This window comes from Rhinopithecus bieti, unplaced genomic scaffold (genome assembly GCF_001698545.2).
Source record: "Rhinopithecus bieti isolate Rb0 unplaced genomic scaffold, ASM169854v2 scaffold_11161, whole genome shotgun sequence".
In the NCBI taxonomy this organism is placed as follows: domain Eukaryota; kingdom Metazoa; phylum Chordata; class Mammalia; order Primates; family Cercopithecidae; genus Rhinopithecus; species Rhinopithecus bieti.
In genome coordinates this window covers 2,192,965-2,214,136 of record NW_016806937.1, presented here as the reverse complement: position 1 = coordinate 2,214,136, position 21,172 = coordinate 2,192,965, and the positions used below count along the sequence as shown (strand labels likewise).

The 21,172-nt window shown below is 50.4% G+C and overlaps 2 protein-coding genes across 2 annotated transcripts in view; one reads left to right on the top strand and one right to left on the bottom strand.

The window, feature by feature from the left end:
* Positions 1–606: 606 nt before the first annotated feature.
* SPMIP8 (sperm microtubule inner protein 8) lies at positions 607–11,506 on the bottom strand. The gene is given in 9 exon segments (XM_017878913.1): positions 607–785; positions 2,187–2,219; positions 2,581–2,645; positions 2,861–2,922; positions 3,275–3,449; positions 3,714–3,775; positions 9,939–10,163; positions 11,349–11,451; positions 11,453–11,506. Coding segments are annotated over 9 exon segments (810 nt in total). The 3' UTR covers positions 607–754.
* Positions 8,624–21,172, top strand: part of CNGB1 (cyclic nucleotide gated channel subunit beta 1) — a 99,551-nt gene continuing 87,002 nt past the window's right edge. The window contains exons 1-2 of the mRNA XM_017878912.1: positions 8,624–8,694; positions 20,857–21,023. Of these exons, the coding sequence (XP_017734401.1) occupies positions 20,865–21,023 (159 nt within the window). The 5' untranslated portion in view covers positions 8,624–8,694; positions 20,857–20,864. The remainder of the gene's footprint in view (positions 8,695–20,856; positions 21,024–21,172) is intronic.

Here is a 21,172-nt window from a genome sequence, read left to right as displayed (position 1 = left end):
GGAATGGATGGTTGGTGGGTAGACAAGGGCTATTTCTGAAGCCTCATGGATAGAGCAGAGGACTTTTTGCTTAGATGACATGTTTATTGGTGGCGCTTTGGAGAGCGGGGAACTTTCTTCTCTGAGTGGCTTCGTGCATCTCATGCAAGTTTAGACTCTACATTTTATTGCATCACAAGAATCAAGACCATAGGCCTGGCCAGCTCCTCTTGCCCCAGCCTGCTCCCACACCTTCAGAGGGACCCCGGGCACAGGGAAACCCCCCAGAGCACACTGGTATGGCAAGAGCTTCAAAAGGCACCTAAAAATAGCTTTCTAACCCCCTCCCTTTCTCTTTAGGGCTTAAATTCAGGATCCAAAATGGAGGGGGTTTGGGTGTGGGGCTGCCGGCAAGGGGCAGGAACACATCTCTTGCTCTTGGACCTCAATTCTGGCTGGACCTTAGGGCTTACACCCTGACTCTCAAACCAGGTCACCAAACATTTTTCTCCAACCCCCCACCAGTTCTTCAGGAGTTGGCTGGGGACAGGCAAGGGTAAAATACTGTCATCCTGTGGCCCTGACCCTCTCCCAGCCTCTGCAAGACACATACACACACACACAATTGCATGTCTCTCTAAGGAAGCATTAGATTTATTTCTAATTAGGCTGAACTCCTGGGGAGATAGCTGGTGCCACCATAAGTCCTCGGTCTGGCCAGGGGACCTGAGGTGGCACCGTCCGGCAGCCTGGGAGTCAGCCTCCTTTCCAGAGATTAATGCCAGGGGGTCAGATAGTTGACACGACTGTGGAGAGAAGTAGGGGTGAGGTGAGGGTTTCCAGGGTGTCCTAGGGGAAAAATCAGGCTTTCCCCCTCTAGGCTCTGAAAACACAGCTTCTAGCCAGCCTCTATGTGGCTCGGAGCCTTCAGTGGCTCCCTGTTTTCTGTATTTTCAGCTGTCCTCCTTAGCTTTCAAGCTAACCTCCCTCCTTTGACTTTGCCTCATCCCTCTCTACCATTGATTCCTAACTATGAACAGCTTCACCCATTTTTCAATCATTTAGTGAACCTACTCTGTTAGGCGTCATACGGTAGCAAAACCCAGAAACGTTCCCCTGTGTGGGAGAGGGGAAGGCTAGTTTCTGTCAATAATAACAATGCAATAGTCTGGGTACTATAAGATATGGACACATAGGTAGTGACCAATGGGACAGAGTGTGAGCCGGTGGGGAGAGGCAGAGGGTGGGGGAAAACTTCAAGGAGGATGGCACATCTGGGCTGGGCTTTAAAGAGCATGAAAGAGGCCGGGCGCGGTGGCTGACGCCTGTAATCCCAGCACTTTGGGAGGCCAAGGCGGGTGGATCACGAGATCAGCCTGACCAATATGGTGAAACCTCATCTCTACTAAAAATACAAAAATTAGCCGGGCTTCGTGGCGCGAGCCTGTAATCCCAGCTACTCAGAAAGCTGAGTCAGGAGAATTGCTTGAACCGGGGAGGCAGAGGTTGCAGTGAGCCGAGATGGCGCCATTGCACTCCAGCCTGGGCGACAGAGCTAGATTTGGGGGGGGGGGGGGGGGGGTGGAAAGAAAAAAGGCACGAAGAAGTTTTTCAGGCAGAGGAGGAAGGACCATCTAGGCGCTGAAACAGCACAGGCAAAGGTGTGAAGAGTGCTTGTCCTGCTGGGTTTCGGGGGAGTCTAGTCTTGCTGGAGTGTACAAAGTGGGGCGAGGAAGGTGAGAGATGGCTCAGTTATGAAAATGTCTGAATATCTTGCAACCTCCGTTCTTTTTCTTATCTCCAAGCTTTTACTTGTGGGACGACCCTGCCGGGAACACCACTTAGCACCCTCCCTTAATCCCCCACCCAAAAAGGCAGATTCTTGGCTCTCCCTCGTGTTTCTTATTTGTCTGTTTTCTCTCCTTCCAGGTAACACCCCCGTCCCATCCTTTTGGCCTCCTCCAGTCAAACCTGGTGGGATATGGACCTCCCCCACCCCCGCGTCTATCCCCACCCCAGTGGGCTGCACATTTGCCAGGGGCGATCTCTCCAGAGCGAAGCAGCTTGCGCCCTCCCAGGAGGGCACCTCCTCCTCGCCAGGCCTCGCCGGGGCAGGAGGGTCTCAGAGTCGGGGAGCCCCGAGGCTGTCCCCAGCAGTCGGATGGGAACGTGGTTGGCTGTAGGGCGGGACAGGACCGTTCCCCTACCTGTAGCTGGAGCCGAAGCTTCGGAAAGTGTTCCTGGGAAAGAACGGGACGGGTGAACCCGAGATGGGAAGGGGCGACCCTCTCTGGGCTCCTCGCTAGACCTCGGGAGCCACCCCTCTCCCCGCCATCCCTCCTGAAGGGTTCCAGGGCGCCTACACCCAATGCAAACGCCTCCACTCCGCAAGGGTGGAGCTGTCAGGGAGGGCAAGGTGCGCCGTTTAGTAGGAATTACATGTGTATTCATTTGAAATTGTAATTTGTTTCTGGTGTATTGGAGCCAATTTTTCCCAGTTCTCACGTTTTCAAAGGTCATTGCGTGTGCGCTAGGAAAGCGGCCCAGACCTCATCCTCCCTCCTCCGGATATGGGGTCCCGGGGCGCGTGGCGTCACTTACAGGGAGTCGAAAGGCAGGGGCTTCTGTCCGTAGCGGTCCAGGCTGGGGTTCTGGTTGAGGCAGTACTGAGGCGGGCAGCAGGGATAGGGGCGCGGTGAGTCGGGGGAGCACGGACGCCCTGCCCACGCCCCACACAGGGCTTCCTGCTAGAGACGGTGGCCCTGAAGACTGGGAGGCCCTGCTCTGGGTCTCCTCCCCGCCTCAACTCCCGGCTTAAGCCGCTCCCCACCAGGACCCCCCTCTCCCCGCCAGGGACGGGTCTGCGCGCAGCGCTCCCTACCCGCCAGCTCTGGGTCACGTCCGGCTTCAAGTACCGCACCGCGTAGCCGCTGAGACCCTCCACTGCGAACAGAGACCCCCTCTCGAGCGCTCATCCGCCCCCCAGGACAAGCCCCGCCTCCTTACCTAAGCCCCACCCACACATGTTCGGAAAACAGGTCCCGCCTCCGCTGCCCCGCAGGGCAAAGCCCCAACCCCGACGGCTCTGCCTGGCTCCGCCCCCTCCTCATGGGCAGTCCTGCTTCCAGATCCGCGCGCACGTCTTGGCCCCACCCACCGCAAGTGCCACCACTGCACCCCAGCGGCCACGCCCTGTCTCGCCTGGCCCGCCGCCTAAGTTCCTGTGCGCAGTCCACGCTCCCTGCTCCAGCCCCGCGGCCCACTTGCCCTGCAGTTCCTTTAGCGGCCCGTAGACCTCGCTTGCTCAGGCAAGGCAGCTTGAACTCCCCGGCCGAGGATACGAAGTGGGACCAGTCCTCGATGGCGCGCGTGAAGCAGGGCCAGTCCACTCGGTTGATGCCCGGCGCGATGGGCGCCAGCTTTCCCTCGTGGTACCTGTTGCGGAGCTTCTGGCCTGTCGCGGTGATGTCCTGACAGGGCCACGGGGGTCAGGCCTGCGCAGCAGTAGCCGCAGGAGCCTAGGGAAGCCATCCCAGTCCATCCCAAAGGCCTCAGCTGACAACTGGCCCGGTGTATTGGACCGAGGGGGCGCCCGAAGTCGGGAACCTGGATGGGGTGATGTGGGGAGTCCCAAGCAGGCACCTGAGGAGGTGCTTGGGGAGTAGATCCCAGGACCAGAGGTGCTTGGGGCTGGTGCCCCTTAGCTACCCAAGGGCAGGGCAAAGGACACTCACCAAACACTGCAGGGGTTTGTTGGGGACCCCAAGGAGTGTAAAATGGGCGTTGTCAAACTCATCTGTTGAAACAAGAGAAAGGGAGAAGAGGTGTCTCCTTCACCAGTGGTCAGAGGTCATAGAAGAATTTTGGCCCACATTGTACTTTAAAAAAGTTTTTGAGGCGGGCACGATGGCCCACACCTGTAGTCCCAGCACTTTGGGAGGCCGAGGCGGGTGAATCACTTGAGGTCAGGAGTTCCAGACCAGACTGGCCAACATGGTGAAACCCCATCTCTACTGAAAATACAAAAATTAGCCCGGCATGGTGTGGAGTGCCTGTAATCCCGGGTACTCGGGAGGCTGAGGCAGGAGGATCACTTGAGTCCAGGAGGTCAAGGCTTCAGTGATCATGCCACTGCACTTCCACCTGGGTGACAGAGCAAGATCCTGTCTCAAAAAAAGAAAAAAGGCTGGGCGCGGTAGCTCACACTTGTAATCCCAGCACTTTGAGAGGCTGATGCGGGTGGATCACTTGAGCTCAGGAGTTCGAGACCAGCCTGGGTAACAAGGTGAAACCCTATCTCTACCAAAAATGCGAAAAGTTAGTTGAGCGTGGTGGCACACGACTGTAGTCCTAGCTACTAGGGAGGCTAAGGCACGAGGATCACTGGAATCCAGGAGGTGGAGGTTGCAGTGAGCTGAGATTACGCCACTGCACTCCAGCATGGGCAACAGAGCGAGACTCTCTTACATTTTTTTTTTAATTTGACAACTTAAAAAAATCTAAGATAAAATAGTAATCACATCTCACCCCTTGCCACAGAATAAAACTCCGAAGATTCCAATGTAAAAAATGAACATGGGCGAATTCTTTTATAACCTTGGGATAGAAAAGGCCTTAATAATTTTAATTAAAATCCAGAAGCATTAAAGAAAAGGTTGATAATTTAAATACATAAAATAAACTTCTACATGGCAAAACAAATGTCAAAAAACAAATTGAAAAAATATTTCCACTTATTTTACAGATATTAATATTAATATTAATTAATATTCCTTAATATTGAAAGAGTGCCTAGAAATCAAGACACACAAAAAATGCCAGGCATGGTGGCTTGGGCCTGTAGTCTCAGCTACTCAGGAAGCTGAGGCAGGAAGATTGCTTGGGCCCAGGAGTTTGAGGGCTGCACTCCACTGCACTCCAGCCTGGGTGGCATAGTGAGACCTTGTCTTTAATAAATAAATTAACAAGTTGAAGAATTTCTCTATACAAGGACTCCAAGGTGCAGAAGGGTATATACAATATGCTGCCATTTGCTTTAAAAAAAATTTTTTTTTGAGACGGAGTCTCGCTCTGTCGTCCAGGCTGGAGTGGAGTGGTACAGTCTCGGCTCACTGCAACCTCTGCCTCCCAGGTTCAAGCGATTCTCACGCCTCAGCCTCCCAAGTAGCTGGGATTACAGGTGCGTGCCACCATGCCTGGCTAATTTTTGTATTTTTAGTAGAGATGGGGTTTCACCATGTTGGTCGGGCTGGTCTCCAACTCCTGACCTGTGATCTGTCCACCTCGGCCTCGCAAAGTCCTGGGATCATAGGCGTGAGCCACCGCGCCCAGCCTACTGTTTGCTTTAAAATGGTAGACTAAACATAGACTATTAGAAACAGAGAATATATATTCAGGTCATCACCTCAACCAAATCATCAAGCTTAGCATCACAAATAATGTGATAATAAAATTCTGTGCCTCCTGCTGCAGCATTATGGCAAACATAGCATCTGTTGCCTGTGAAAGATTCTGGCCAGCAGTGTTTAACCTGGTGATTCAGATCTCTACACCTAGCTGCTGGTTTACAGAAAATAGATTAAGAAGATAAGAAGCACCATAAGGAAACAGTGGCTCAAATTCACCATATGGGACTGTCTGCAACACAACTTGGAGACTCTTTAAAAAGTCAGTATGATGGTGGGCAATGGAAACTGGGTGGACTGTTTTAGACTAAGATGAAAGACATAACAAGTAACTGAAATACATAATCTTAGATTGAATTCTTGTTCCAAAAAATCATTTTAAAGCCATAAAAGACATCTTTGGGGTCAGTTGGGGAGATTTTAATATAGTCTGGATATTAGATGTTGTCGAAGTATTGTTAAGTTTCCTAGGTGTGATAATGGTATTGTGTCATGCAGAAGGATGTTTTTGTCATTGGGAGCTGCTTGCTAAAGGGTGTCCAAGAATGTAAGAGAGAGGGCGAGAGAAGCAAAAATATGGCAAAATCAACTGAAGCAGGCGGAAGGTGGTGGGTACTCATAGTAATATTCTTGCAACTTTTCTCCATTTGAAAATGTTTATAATGTAAACTAAAAATAAAATCCTGAGGTCTCCCCAATGTATTGACTGAGCGGAACCCCCTCTTGGCTAAGGGGACCCCCCAAAACCTTAAAAAACTGAGTTCCCAGCCATAATGGGACAGGAGGTCAGACATGCTTCATCCTACCCCTCCCTTTTTGTGGTTTAGACACAATAAATGACCAGCATTCATGTTAAACTAGCAATCACAAGGCCAGGTGCGGTGGCTACGCCTGTAATCCCAGTGGTTTTGGAGGCCAGTCACTTGAGGTCAGGATTTTGAGACAAGCCTGGCCAACAGGGTGAAACCCCATGTCTACTAAAAATACAAAAATCAGCTGGGCATGGTGGCACACGCCTGTAGTCCCAGATAGCTACTCAGGAGGCTGAGGCAGGAGAATCACTTGAACCTGGGAGGCAGAAGTTGCAGTGAGCCGAGATCATGCCACTGCACTCCAGCCTGGGTGACAAAACGAGACTCCGTCTCAAAAGAGAGATTACAAGACTAAGAGAACAGACTGTTTGTGGCAACAAGATGCCAAATTATTATTATTATTGAGACGGAGTGTCACTCTGTTGCCCAGGCTGGAGTGCAGTGGTGTGATCTCGGCTCACTGCAACCTCCATCTCCTGGGTTCAAGCAATTCTCCTGCCTCAGTTTCCCGAGTAGCTGGGATTACAAGCACACACCACCACACCTGGCTAGTTTTTGTATTTTTAGTAGAAACAGGGTTTTACAATATTGGTCAGGCTGGTCTTGAACTCCTGATCTCAGGCAATCCACTTGCTTCAGCCTCCCAAAGTGCTGGAATTACAGGCGTGAGTCTCCGCGCCCGGCCAAGATACCAGATTATTAACAGGACCTAAGGCCATGCAAGGCAAGGGTTAAGTCACACACCCCTACACTTAAAGCATAAACTACAGGTTGGTTGTGATAGCTCATGCCTGTAATTCCAACACTTTGGGAGGCTGAAGCTGGAGGATCACTTGAGCGCAGAAGTTGGAGACCAGCCCTGGCAACATAGTGTAACCCTGTCTCCACACAAAACAAACCAACAACAACAACAAAAATAGCCTGGCATGATGGTGTGTGCCTGTAGTCCCAGTTACTCAGGAGGCTGAAGTGGGAGGATCACCTGAACCTGGGAGGTCGAGGCTGTAATGAGCCATGTTTGTGACATTGCACTCTAGCCTGGGTGACGGAGGGAAACTCTGTCTAAAAAACAAAACAAAAAATAAATAAGCTATGTTTTAATTGCCATGAGGTTTTTCTTTTCCTCTAGCACTGGCCTTGAGATAAGCAATATTAAAACAATTACAACTCATACAACTCACAGATGCTGATGAACTGACCCCCTGATCCACTAGCCACAGCTATGCCTTTGATTGCATAAGAGGCTGATTTCAGTAACTTTCTCCAGATGAGAAGACCACCAACCATGGACAGAGGCTGCTCACTTGCTGAGCTTTGCGTCCTGAAAAGATCTTTTGTCATATAGGGCCTAATTGTCATACATTTAAAGGTTAAGTCTCCATCTCAAAGCCAACATGGGTTGTATGTTACATGCAAGTTTGTTCATTAAGCCCATGTCAGTACTATCTTCATGAATATTTATAGCTCCTCCTGTAACCTGTTGAATATGTATATTTAGCCAACCCTTTGAACATAAAGCTCTTACCCAACCCCTCCTCCTTTGACATGCCCATCTTTGGGCTTCAGCTGGAGGCACACTTTCCAGCCTATGGGATGGCCACCTTGCAGCTATAACCCCTTATAAGAAATAAAGCCTCCTTTTCTAAACTTAAACATTTATTTTATTTTTTGAAGATGGAGTCTCGCTCTGTCACCCAGGCTGGAGTGCAGTGGCTCCATCTTGGCTCATTGCAACCTCTGCCTCCTGGGTTCAAGCGATTCTCCTGCCTCAACCTCCTGAGTAGCTGGGATTATAGGCACCTGCCATCCTGCCACGCTAATTTTTGTATTTTTAGTAAAGCTGAGGGTTTCACCACGTTGGCCAGGCTGGTCTTGAACTCCTGACCTCAAGTGATCTGCCTGGCTCAGCCTCCCAAAGTGCTGGGATTATAGGCGTGAGCCACTGTGCCCTGCCTAAATTAATAAATTTCTGATTTTTCAGTTAACAGTAATAAAAAATTGGGGAGCAAAATAACGTGTTTGTATTCCCATTAGTGAACCAGGGAGAGACATCAGAAACTAAGAATGTGGGGGGGTTACCTGTATGGGGGGTGATGGGAGTGAGACTTGTTGCTGTTCATATTGTTACAGCATTTTGAGTTTTGAAGTTGTGACTATTACTTTTATTTAAAGCATATGCTTACAACAAAATACATATCTATATCAGAGCTTTCTTTTAAAAATCTAGATTCCTGGCTTCTCTCAGAAGCAGGAAATTGGAAGAACTGGTAACCTGGCTGGCCCCTCCAACATAGCACAGTCTGCAGGAAGCCCCGTGGCTACTGTTTAAACAGGGCAGGTGTGGGTGCCCCATTTCCCTGTGAAATTTTCCTTCCCCCATGGCCTCGTCACCCACTTCCCTCATTTGTGTTTCCCATCAGGACCCGTGTGGCAACTCTGGTGATCTCCGTGCGGTCTCTGACACCCTCAGCCCACCTGTCACCCAAGCTGGAGCCTAGGTATGGGCCTGCACTCCCCCCTGTTCCACCTCCTACCCCGCCCTGCCTGCACCTACTCCTGTTGACTTTATCTGCTAAATACCTTCTAAATCCCTCCACACGCAAGCTCCTCAGTCCATGCAGGGTTATTCACTAGGCCCGTGGGGCTCTTTTGCCCTGAAGGCCCACATGTTCTCCTCTCCTGCATGGGGGCTGTGAGGAGGGGTCTTTCTCTTTCTTTTCCACATACAGAGATGCTTGGGCAGAAGTTGTTATTGTTATACTGTTATGACTCCTACCACTGCACCTGCCAACCTCTGCCCAGTTCTCTCTCCATTCATTACAACAGGCTAGGCACAGTGGCTCATGCATGTAATCTTAGCACTTTGGGAGGCCAAGGCAGGAGCATCGTTTGAGCCCAGGAGTTGAGACCAGGCTAGGCAACATAGGGAGACCCTGTCTCTACAAATAATTTTTTTAAATTAGCCGGGCGTGGTGGCATGTGTCTGTGGTCCCAGCTACTCAGGAGGCTGAGATGGGAAGATCATTTGAGCCTGGGAGGTCGAGGGTGCAGTGAGCTGTGATCATGCCACTGACTCCAGCCTGGGCAACAGAGTAAGACACTGCCTTCAAAAAACAAAACAAAACAAAACAAAACAAAACAAAACAAAACAACAGCAACAATGGCATCAGCAACACTTTTTGAGCACAGATTATGTGTCAGGCACTACTCTAAGTGCTTATTTTCTCGAGATGGAGACTCGCTCTTGTTGCCCAGGTTGGAGTGCAGTGGCATGATCTCAGCTCACTGCAACCTCCGCCTCCCAGGTTTAAGTGATTCTCATGCCTCAGCCTCCTGAGTAGCTGGGATTACAGGCGCCTGCCACTACGCCTGGTTAATTTTGTATTTTTAGTAGAGATGAGGTTTCACCATTTTGGCCAGGCTGGTCTCGAACTCCTGACCTCAGGTCATCTGCCTGCCTTGGCCTCCCAAAGTGCTGGGATTGCAGGCGTGAGCCACTGCTCCCAGCCTCTAAGTGCTTTTTGCATCTTATCTCCTTCTAACCTCATAACAACCCTTCAAGGCAGGCCTTGTCATTATCCTCATTGTACTGAGCAGTAGACAGAGGCTCAGACCTGGTCGAAGTGTCCTGGGCAGGGAGCAGCAGAGCTGGGACTGGCCTCTTTCATCCTTGCATCTGTCACCCTCTTTCTTGAAACCACCTGCCCCTTCCCCAAAGGGGATCCTGCACTGGTGGCCTGACCTTTGCGGCAGTAGGTGGCGGACTGGCAGTGCTCATCAGGAAGGCAGGCCTTGACGGTGTCCCTGTCCATGTGGCGCAGGGTGGGCAGGGCTGGGTGGTAGAGCTGCTGCTTCACGCCCGCCAGCTGGTTGCGCTGCCGCTCCACAGGAAGCAGGATGGCCGGGGAAGCATACACATGTGTGGAGCCATCGTCCCAGGGCACCAGGTCGATGATGCGGGCCATAGCTGGGGGGCAGAGGGTTCTAAGGGGCTCACCCTGGGCTCATGCCAGCCAGACACCCTTCTTTGCGTGAAAACAGCCTTGGCCAGTGCCAATGTCTACTTGGCAAACATTTATTTAGCACCTACTGTGTGCCACGCCATTTTTCTGGAGCTCAGCATGAGGTGGCAGGAACATTCAGGTAACAGAAGACAACAGAGACAACCCTCCCAATCCCCTCTCAACACACACACGCACACACACACACACACACACACACACACACACACACACACACACATTATGCCATGGCTGTGAGGGAGGTCAGTACAGAGTGTGTGTTTCTGGGGAGGCTGGGGTTGGGACATTCCAGGAATGGTCTAAAAGAGGTGATATTTGAGTCTATTAGTATTTTCTTTTTTTTTTTTTTGAGACAGAGTCTCACTCTCTTGCTCAGACTGAAGTGCAGTGGCACCATCTTGGCTCACTGCAACCTCTGTCTCCCAGGTTCAAGTGATTCTCCTGCCTCAGCCTCCTGAGGAACTGGGATTACAGGCATCCACTACCACATCCAGCTAGTTTTTGTATTTTTAGTAGAAATGGGGTTTCACCGTGTTGGTCAGGATGGTCTCGAACTCCTGACCTCAAGTGATCCACCTGCCTCAGCCTCTCAAAGTCCTGGGATTACAGGTGTGAGCCACCGTGCCCGGTGAGTCTACTTTTAAATAATGAGCAGGAAAGTGCAGCAGCAAGTGGGCTCAGAATGTAGCTCAGTATGCTGTATGCCTCTGGGTGGAAAATTATGGACTTGCCTTAGCTAAGGTATTTACCCAAAATTCTACAGATTGACTCAGAAATATTTTCAGGAATGGGAGCAACATGATATATTTGAACTAGAAAAGCATTACTGGATACCCGGTGCCTCCCTTTAAAAAGCAGATAGTCCCAGGAGACTTTCAGTCATTTACACTTTAGTGAGAATTTGTTGAGGCAGCTTGCTTTCTTCCTGACCCTGATTTAGAGGTGAGAGGTGGAGGTGGGAGCTAGGGTGGCAGGAGGAGAGAGGACCTTAGATCATGGAGGAGCAGGGAGGGGACATGGTGACAAGGCATGGGGAAGTTGCCTTAGGGGATGTGACTGCCTGGGGAGGGACAGGGAGGGGGATCACAGAGATGGGGAACTGAGGAGGGGGTTCCCTGCTTCTGACTCACCAATAGCAGCTACCTTATCTGTAGGGCCCAGGTGCACAGGCTTATAACGACTTTCAGCTCTTTGACTGCTCAATGGGCAGAAGAGGAAGTGAGGTGGATGAGTCCCTCATTATGCACAGCAGCAGAATAAAGGAACATTGTGCACAGACAATGCCCATTGCAGCCTGATTCTGAGGCACCCACTCCTTAGCAACCCTGGCAACTACAGGCTCTAAGAAGAGCCTATGCCAGAATTCCTGTGCTCTGGCCACTTCCTGCCAGCCTTCCTGAAGGCTGTGGTCTCCCAGGCCTCAGCACAGGCCAGGCATCTTGGGAAATGTCAGACGGGGAGCTGTGGTTCCTTGGAGGTAGTCAGGCCAAGGCAGGCCAGAAATGGCTACTCAGCCCACTGCAGGCTGTGTAATCCTGGGCTAATTACCGCCTCTCTCTGGGTCTCAAGTCTCTCCTCTGTGTTAGGCAAGGACTCCAGGACCTGCCCTTAGGAAGATGTGGATGCTGAGAGGGATCTCCTCTCCCTGCAACCCTCAGGGAAGAGGGCAGTACACTGTCGGCCAGCCCCTGAGTCTCCAGGAGTGGAGATTAGCTGTGGCCAGTATCCAGGGTAAGCGTGAGGGGATCAGGGAGAGTAGTGGCCTCAGCAGGCCGGGGATTAGTAGATGATACTCCACCCTCAGCCCCTGCAGGACTGCAGGCTCCCCACTCCCAGGAAAGCCAGTCTGTGAGTGCCCAAGCCTAGCACCCCAAAGCCCTGGGGCCTGCCCACCATCCTGGTCACAACTATTAGAGACAAAAACCCCCAAGGTGAGGAAACTCCAGGAAAGCCTAACTTATTTGCATATATTGGCATGTGCTTTGCATATACCTGCCCAGGGGCTGAGCCTGATGAGTCTTGGAGCCCCTCCAGTGAAATTCCTGTAGGATTTATTTCCCCAGTTGCTCCTCCTCCAGTGCTCCATACAGCCCCCAGAACAGCATCCCTAACTGCTACCCCTTACAGAAAACCTTCCCAGAGTTGACTCCACTCACCACCCCACCCCCAATTTATTTCTTGACTCTTTTAAAGTTGTAAAATAGAAGAAATACAGAAAGTGCATACATATCTAATGTAACTAATAATTTACAAAATGAGACCCCGTATAACTACTACCCACCCTGGGCAAGACGTGGAATACTACTTTTAAAACAGTTTAGCAGTTTCTTAAAAAGTGAAACAAATGTATCATATGATTGGGTCATCTGGAAGATTCTACCCCAGGAGGCTTCCCAAGAGAAATGAAAGTATATGGTGAGGCACGGTGGCTCACACCTGCAATCCCAGAACTTTGGGAGGCTGAGGCAGGCAGATCACTTGAGGTTGGGAGTTTGAGACCAACCTGGACAACGTGGGGAAACCCTGCCTCTACAAAAAATACAAAAATTAGCCAGGCGTGGTGGTGCAAGCCTGTAATCCCAGCTACTCAGGAGGCTGAGGCAGGAGAATGGCGTGAACCTGGGAGGCAGAGCTTGCACTGAGCCGAGATTGTGCCATTGCACTTCAGTCTGGGCAACAAGAGACTCTGTTTCAAAAAAAAAAAAAAAAAGAAAGAAAGAAAAAGAGGTATATATCTCTACAGAGACTTGCACACAAATGTTCATAGCAACATGATGTATAGCCAAAAAGTGGAAACAACCTGTGTCCACTGATGAGTGGATAAACTGTGGTGCATCCATACCATGAAATACTCTTGAGCAATGAAAAGAAGTGAAGTTCTGATACATGCTACGAGGTGGATGAACCTCAAAAACTTCATGCTACATCAAAGAAGTCAGATGTGAAAACCCACATATTGTATGACCCATTTATATAAAATGTCCAGGAAAGACAAACCTATAGACCCAGAAAGCAGATGTGTGGTTGCCTGGGACTGGAGTGTACGAATGAAAAGTGGTTACCATCTGGCATGAGGGGTCTTACTGGGGCAATGGGAATGTTCTAAAACCAGATGTGGTGAGAGTTGCACAGTTCAGTCAATTTGTTAAAAATCATTGAGTTAGGCGGGGGTGGTGGCTCATGCCTGTAATTCCAGCCCTCTGGGAAGCCCAAGTGGGTGGATTGCTTGAGCCCGGGAGCTCGAGACCAGCCTGGGAAACATGGCAAAACCCTGTCTCTACAAAAAAAATACAAAAATTAGCTGGGCCTGGTGGCGTGTGCCTGTGGTCACAGCTACTTGGGAGGCTGAGGTGGGAGAATCACTTCAGCTAAGAAGGTTGAGCCTGTGGTGAGCTATGATCATGCCACTGCACTCCAGCCTGGGTGATAGAGTGAGATCCTGTCTTAAATAAATAAATAATAAGTAATATAAAAGTCATTGAATTGTATACCTAACATGGGTGAATTTTATGGCATATATATTCCCATAAGGTTGTTTTGAAAAATAGATTCCAGCCAATTTAGTAAAAGAAAGCAAGACATTGGCCCTGCCCGTCCCTAGAAGCTTCCACATATGCCTTCCCAATCACAATCCCCAACCCAGCAAGAGGGAACCACTCTCCCACCTTGTAGTACTTTTATTTATGGGCAGCTATAGAAAACTTTATTGAACAACTCTAGGCTTTGTAGAAAACTAGACGCTGCAAATGTACTTATGTTTGTAGCCATAGACAGGACAGGATAATTTTGCCTTTTGGAAACTTTGTATGCATGGATCACCGGGGTCTTCTTTTGAATCTGGCTTCTTTCCCTCCACATATATGCACATGAGATTCATCCAAACTTTAGCCACTCTGTGTGACTGTGTTTTGCTCATTTTCCTCACCCTAGATCCCATTACTCTTCACTCAGGCCCATCTAACTTTCCCTCCTTCCCACTCTGCAGGTTCTCCAACTGCTGCTAAGTTGCCCAATCCCAGAGACGCATTTCAAGTCTCAGCTCAGACAGTGGCCCCTCGGATAACTCCCTCACCCCAACACAGCCACTACTCTTGGCTTTCACCTCACCCCATGCTTCTGCTTCTCCATCCCCATCCCTGGCAGCTCCTTAAGGCTCCTTTACCAGCTCCTGCTCTTTTTGCATCCTCTGAGTGAGCCCAAGTGTTCCAGGTGCCACCTCTGGTCCCCTTTGTTTCCTTGGGTTTCCTAGGTGATACCAGTCAGTCCTGTGGCTTTAAGCATCATCTGGAGGCTGAGGCCTCCAAAATTTCTATCTCCAGTAGACCTCTCCCTAAGTAACACACACACGCGCGCGCGCACAAACACACACACACACACACACAGAGTCACATTTCAACCTGGCTATCTCTCAGACTTTTTTTTTAATTTTTCCTTAGGCTGGAATACGGTGGTATGATCTTGGCTCACTGCAACCTCCACCCACCGGGTTCAGGCAATTCTCCTGCCACAGCCTCCAGAGTAGCTGGGATTATAGGCATCTGCCACCATGCCTGACTAATTTTTGTATTTTTAGTAGAAACAGAGTTTTGCCATGTTGGCCAGGCTGGTCTCGAACTCCTGACCTCAGGTGATCCACCTGCCTTGGCCTCCCAAAGTACTAGGATTATAGGCATGAGTCACTGCACCCAGCCTCTCTCAGACATCTTAACAAAGTAGTGCTCATTATTTTCCCCAAAAAATTCTTCCTCCAAACTTCCAGCCCCAGGCTTCTTCTTTTCAGTACATGTGTAAACCAGCCTGGGGTGGTTTACTGGTTCACCCACTAAACCAGCCACCCAGTTGCCCAGGGTGAGCCCCTCAATGCCCCCCTTTTTCCTCCCCTTTCCCTTCTCCTATCTGTACTCCCACCAGCATAGTTGAAGCCCCATCATCCCTCCCGTCAGGCTACAGGCAAGGGCGAATGTCACCTGTGCTACCCGCAGGCCCAGGCAGAGCAGAAGGGCTTGCTGCTGTTCCCTAGGAAGGAGCTCTGACCCCTGCAGCCTGGCATATTTGTAGGGAAGGGTCAGGGAGTACCTTGAGCTTTACCACTGGGGTCTGGCCTTGCTGGCAGAAAGAACTTTCTTCTGCATCACTTGCCTTGTGGAGGATGCATTATCAGAGGTCTTGAAGCCCAGGACTGGAGGGGAAGCCAGGGTTCATCCAGTCGCCAATCGGCTTGTCCCTCTGCAGCCTCCTGACCAGTTTCCTGTTTCCATGCTTGTCTGCTACACGGAGCCACACAGATCATGCCCAGCCCCTGTTCAAAACCATCATCTAAAACTACACTCCTTCCTGTGGCCTACAGGCCTCACAACATCTGCCCCTGCCCCCTGTCAACCTCATCTCCCACCACTCTCGCCTGTACCCACTAAGCTCCAGGCTCCCAGGGCCCCATTCTGCTCCTCAAGGCTCATTCTAGCCTCAGAACCTTTCTCGTTGCAGTGTCCCTGGTCTGGAGCACCGTTCACCCAGCTCTTTTCACAGCTGAGTCTTTCTTGCTTTTCATGGCTCAGCTCAAATATACATCTACCTCATCATAGGGGCCTGCCTACCTACCCCCACTGCCCTCCACAACACACGCTTCTGCCCTGTTTCTTTTATGGCACTTAGCATAATTTGCAATATTCTTTATTTGTCAGTAATCTCCTCCATTGGAATGTAAGCTCCATGAGGACAGAGCCTATGTCTGTCTTGCTCAGTGTGCCAAGGCTGACACACTGCCAGGCACAAAGGAAGAGCTCTAGGCCAGGTGCAGTGGCTCACATCTGTAATCCCAATACTATGAGAGGCTGAAGCAGGAGGATTGCTTGCATTCAGGAGTTTGAGACCAGCCTGGGCAATATAGCGAGACCCTTGTCTCTAAAAAAAAATAAAAATTAGCCTGGCATGGCAGCACACATGAGTAGTCTACTACTCAGGAGGCTGAGGTGGGAGGATCACTTAGCCTGAGAGGTTGAGACTGCAATGAGCCATGATCCCACCACTGCACTTAGCCTGAGTGACAGAGAGAGACCGTGGCTTTAAAAAAAAAGAAAAGAAAAGAAAAGAAAAAAAAGGAAAGGAGGAACTCTAGAAATGGTTTAGATAATTAAGTCAAGTCCTGCCCCTTTGCCAAATATCCCTCAGGGCCACCACACTGAGCCCCTCTTCCTTGGGCCCTGTCCCCTTGTGCCCTCTCCTCCTAGATCTCTGTATCCCTTCTAGTGTCCAGCCTCAGTTCACAGTGCAGGTCAGATGCCTCAGTCATCTGCCAGGCCTTGGATTCATCCTCAAGGCCTAGCCCTGGGACACAGCCTTTCCGGCAGAGCCCAAGGCAGGGGAGCCAGAAAGAATCTGCCTGCGTCCTGGCCTGGGGACTGGAGAGTTGGGATACGCCTCTTGCCACGGCTGAGTGGAAGCTGACAAGCCCCTGCCACCTTAAAGAGTCTCCAGGCATCACATGGGAACGCCAAGCTGTTATTCTCCCATTAGCCACTCCTTGGGCTCTGCCAGAAAGGCTGTGTCCCAGGGCTAGGCCTTGAGGATGAATCCAAGGCCTGGCAGATGACTGTGTCTTGGCCAAGGTGTGTGGGAAGCCAGGCCCCTGGTAACCCGGGCAGGTCCCCTGGCAACCCATGGTGCTCCAAACCTGGGCCTTGCAGGGGCTCTTCCCTGGGGCCCACATCCTTGCTGGACCCTGGGAGTTGGGGGTGCTGCTGGTTTCCTGGGCATCAACAGCCTCTTTTCTCCCCTGCCCCCATTCAGCGCCTGCTAATCCTTTGCACACGGCCCAGCTACTGCCAATTAATCTTCCTTGTGTCTGAGGGGCCAGCTACTAGTGGCAGCGAGAAGGCAATTCCTGGCTGGCGGTTGGCATCTGAGCAGGTAACTCAGGATGAGGTGGAGGCTCGGTGGGACCCCGAGGGGATCCCCATGTTCTCCCTCTAGAAAGGCATTTAGGCAGGACCAAACTGGCATGGTGGGAAACCTGCAGCTTCCCTCTCTCTGGTGGAGCTCAGACTTTAGGGTGCAGCAGAATTTTCAGGATACCTTGTGCAATGCAAATTCCTAGGTCCCCCAGGAGCGCTTGGGGGACCTAGGAATCTGTATTTTCACCAGCTCTCCAGAAGATTCTGGAAATACTGGTGGTGCAACACCATAGCTCCCCGAGCTGCCACTCGTGGTCCCCCTTCCCACCTGAACCTCCCTCATCAAAGTGCGGTCAGCAGGGACACGGGGGAAAGATGGGAGGGACCTGCAAAATTCTCATTTAGGAGGAAAAGAAAATGGGGATCAGGGAGGCTTCCTTAGTCATTTCCAGACGGTTTAGAAATGCAAGCCAGAATTGCTGCCTGCTGGGAAGGGTCTACAGACCTGGCCCGCAGAAGAGGCCAACACTCGGCAAATGCCACGACCACCTGGGAATAGATGTGGGGCAGCTGGAATCGAGTAGACCTGAATGTAAACTCAGCTTGGCCACTGCTGGCTGTGCTGCTTCAGGTGATTCTGTTGACCTTTCTGTGCTACATAATGAAAATTCTTATTTTACTGAGTGCAGGGGCGGGGCGTGGTGGTAAGAGCGAGGATGAGTATGATCGTGAGTAGAATGCACTTAGCTCAGCCCTGGCTCTCGGGGCTGCCTGTGGCTGGCTGGGGTCAGTGAAATCTGCCATCCCAACATGTGAACTCTGGCAGTCCAGACTTCGGAAAACATTGTGTCTTCGCCCCCACCTTCAGGGAAATGGAAGACCAGAGGGGTCATGTCTGCCCCAAGTTCACTTTTTGGGAGGCTCAGCCAGCAATCTGACACTTAGAGCTCTGTTCCCACCATGGCCTCTCATGGGAGAGGCTGGGCTGCTGATGCCAGAGCGGGAACAGAGGTCAGGGCTGTAAGTAGAGGGCAGGCAGCATAGCCGCGGGCTCTTGGGAGCTGGGCTTGGGGGTAATAATCCTGGGCCTGGGCTACCCTCTTTAGCTGGGGCCAGGGTCCCTGGCAGAAAGGGGCATACAGACACTCTGCCAAAGCCTGGGTTGTCCATGGCTGGGAGAGGGGTGGGGCACACTCATGTGGGACAAGAGCACGTCTAGGCCTGGGAGTTAGCACACACTGACCTGCGCACTGCCCACTGGCCAGGTCATCCTGCAGGGCTTGGGTCATAAGGGCTGGGGCTCCCCATTCCCCAAAGAGAAATCACCCAGAAGCAACCTGTATAAGGTATGACTGAAATAACACAGTAAACCATGAAAAAAGGCTTACCTGGCATTCTGTCTTTTTCTTTCTTTTTTTAAAATATAGCACTATAAACATTTTATTTTATTTTTGAGACAGGGTCTCACTCTGTCGGCCAGGCTGGAGTGCAATGGCGAGATCTCGGCTGACTGCAACCTCCCCACCTTTTGGGTTCCAGTGATTCTTGTGCCTTAGCCTCCTGAGTAACTGGTACTATAGGCACGTGCCACCATGCTGGGCTAACTTTTTGTATTTTGGGTAGAGACAGGGTTTCATCATGTTGCCCAGGCTGGTCTTGAACTCCTGAGCTCAAGCCATCTGCCTGCCTCAGTCTCCCAAAGTGCTGGGATTACAGATGTGAGCCACCATGCCCAGCCTTTTTCTTTTTTTGGAGAAGGAGTCTCACTCTGTCACCCAGGCTGGAGTGCAGTGGTGCAATCTCCGCTCACTGCAACTTCTATCTCCTGGGTTCAGGTGATTCTCCTGCCTCAGCCTCCGGAGTAGCTGGGATTACAGGCACGCACCACCACACCCAGCTAATATTTGTATTTTTAGTGGAGATGGGGTTTCACCATGTTGACTAGGCTGGTCTCAAACTCCTGACCTCAGGTGATCTGCCTGCCTTGGCCTCCCAAAGTTCTGGGATTACAGGAGTGAGCCACCATGCCAGGCCCATTTTCTTTTTCTTTTTTGAGACAGGATCTTGCTTTGTCACCCAGGCAGAAGTGCAGTGGCATGGTCACTGAAGCCTCGACCCCCTGCCTCAGCCTCCTGAGTAGCTGGGACTACAGGTACATACCACCACAGCAAGATTTTTTTTTTTAATAGAGATACGGTCTTGCTATGTTGCCCATGGTGGTCTTGAACTCCCGAGCTCAAGTGATCCTCCCATCTTGGCCTGCCAAAGTGCTGGGATCACAGGCATGAGCCACTGCATCCAGCCCATTTTGTCTTAAAAATTAAAAAAATGATGACCATAGATTAATTTATCTTAAAACAGATTTTCCACTCATGTATTACTCATAATGAATATTTTTACTTATAATGAGATTATGCAGTACATGCATATTATACAATTAATGTTTTCATTTGATACCATGTAATAGTCATAGCCAACATTTATTAAGCCGTCGGCATGTGCCAATCACTGTTCTGAGTATGTTCCACTTATTATTATTATTATTATTATTATTATTATTGAGACAGGATCTCACTCTGTCACCCGGGCTGGAGTACAGTGGCACTATCTTGACTCACTGCAACCTCCACCTCCTGGGTTCAAGCGATTCTTGTGCCTCCGCCTACTGAGTAGCTGGGATTACAGGTGCCCGCCACAAGGCCCAACTAATTTTTGTATTTCTAGTAGACATGGGGCTTCCCCATGTTGGCTAAGCTGGTCTGGAACTCCTGGCCACAAGTGATCCGCCCACCTCGGCCTCCCAAAGTGCTGGGATTATAGGTGAAAGCCACTGCGCTTGGCCTAAGTATGTTACACTTATCAATTCATTTTATCCTCACAATTAACCCATGAGGTAGGTACTATTAATATCCCTATTTTACCGACAAGCAAACTGAGGCACAGAGACATTAAGTGATCTGCTCATGACTTGACTTCAGAGCAGGCACATCTTCTTGCTAGCTCGGTTAGACTGCTTCTTTCTTTTTAATGCCCCCGTAATAGTCCATTATCGGATATAGTGTAACTTATTTAATACATGCCTCTCTTAGAGATGAACATTTAGGTACATGTAAGTACTTTTCAATAACCAGTCTCCTCTTGATGAATATTTGGGTGTTTTTCATTTTTGCTATAACAACCAGCTTCTTTGTACACATATATTTATGGCCTTGAGTAATTCTATAAGGTAAATACCTAGAGACAAAATTGCAGAAATATATATGCACACATATATCTGTGTATATATGTAATATATATGTGTATATGTATATCAAATATATATGTGTGTATATATATTTTATATTTTTTGAGACAGGGTCTCACTCTGTTGCGCAGGCTGGAGTACAGTGGTGCATTATGACTCACTGCTGCCTCGACCTCCTAGGCTCAAATGATCCTCCCACCTCAGCCTCCTGAGTAGCTGGGACTACAGGAGTGAGCCACTACACCTGGCTAATTTAAAAAATATTTTGTAGAGACGAGGGTCTCGCTATCTTGCCCAGGCTGATCTCAAATTCCTGGGTTTAAGCAGTCGGTACACCTCAGCCTCCCAAATTGCTGGGATTACAGGTGTGAGCCACTGCACGCAGCTGAAATATTTTTAAAGTTGATAAAGGAAAAGGAAATGTACAACTCACAAGAGTGGTCCATAAGTGGCAGGAGCAACTGTGAGTGCTCCAGGGAGGGCTAAGGACACTGTCTCCTACAGGTGTCAGGATGTTGGGCTGGGTCCAGAGGGTGCTGCCTCAGCCCCCAGGAACCCCTCGGAAGACCAAGATGCAGGAGGAAGAGAAAGTGGAACCAGAGCCAGAGCTGGAGGCGGAGGTGGAACCAGAGCCAAACCCCGAGGAGGCTGAGACAGAGTCCGAGTCCATGGTGAGAGGTGGAGGGGGAGGAGGGGCAGGCCGGCCTCGCTGCTCAGGGTCTTCCCAGTTTGGGCCACCTGCTCTCCAGGGACCTTCTACAGCAGAAAAGGTTAGCATCAGAAGGACAAGTGGGGGTCACAGGGTCCCACACTTGTTCAA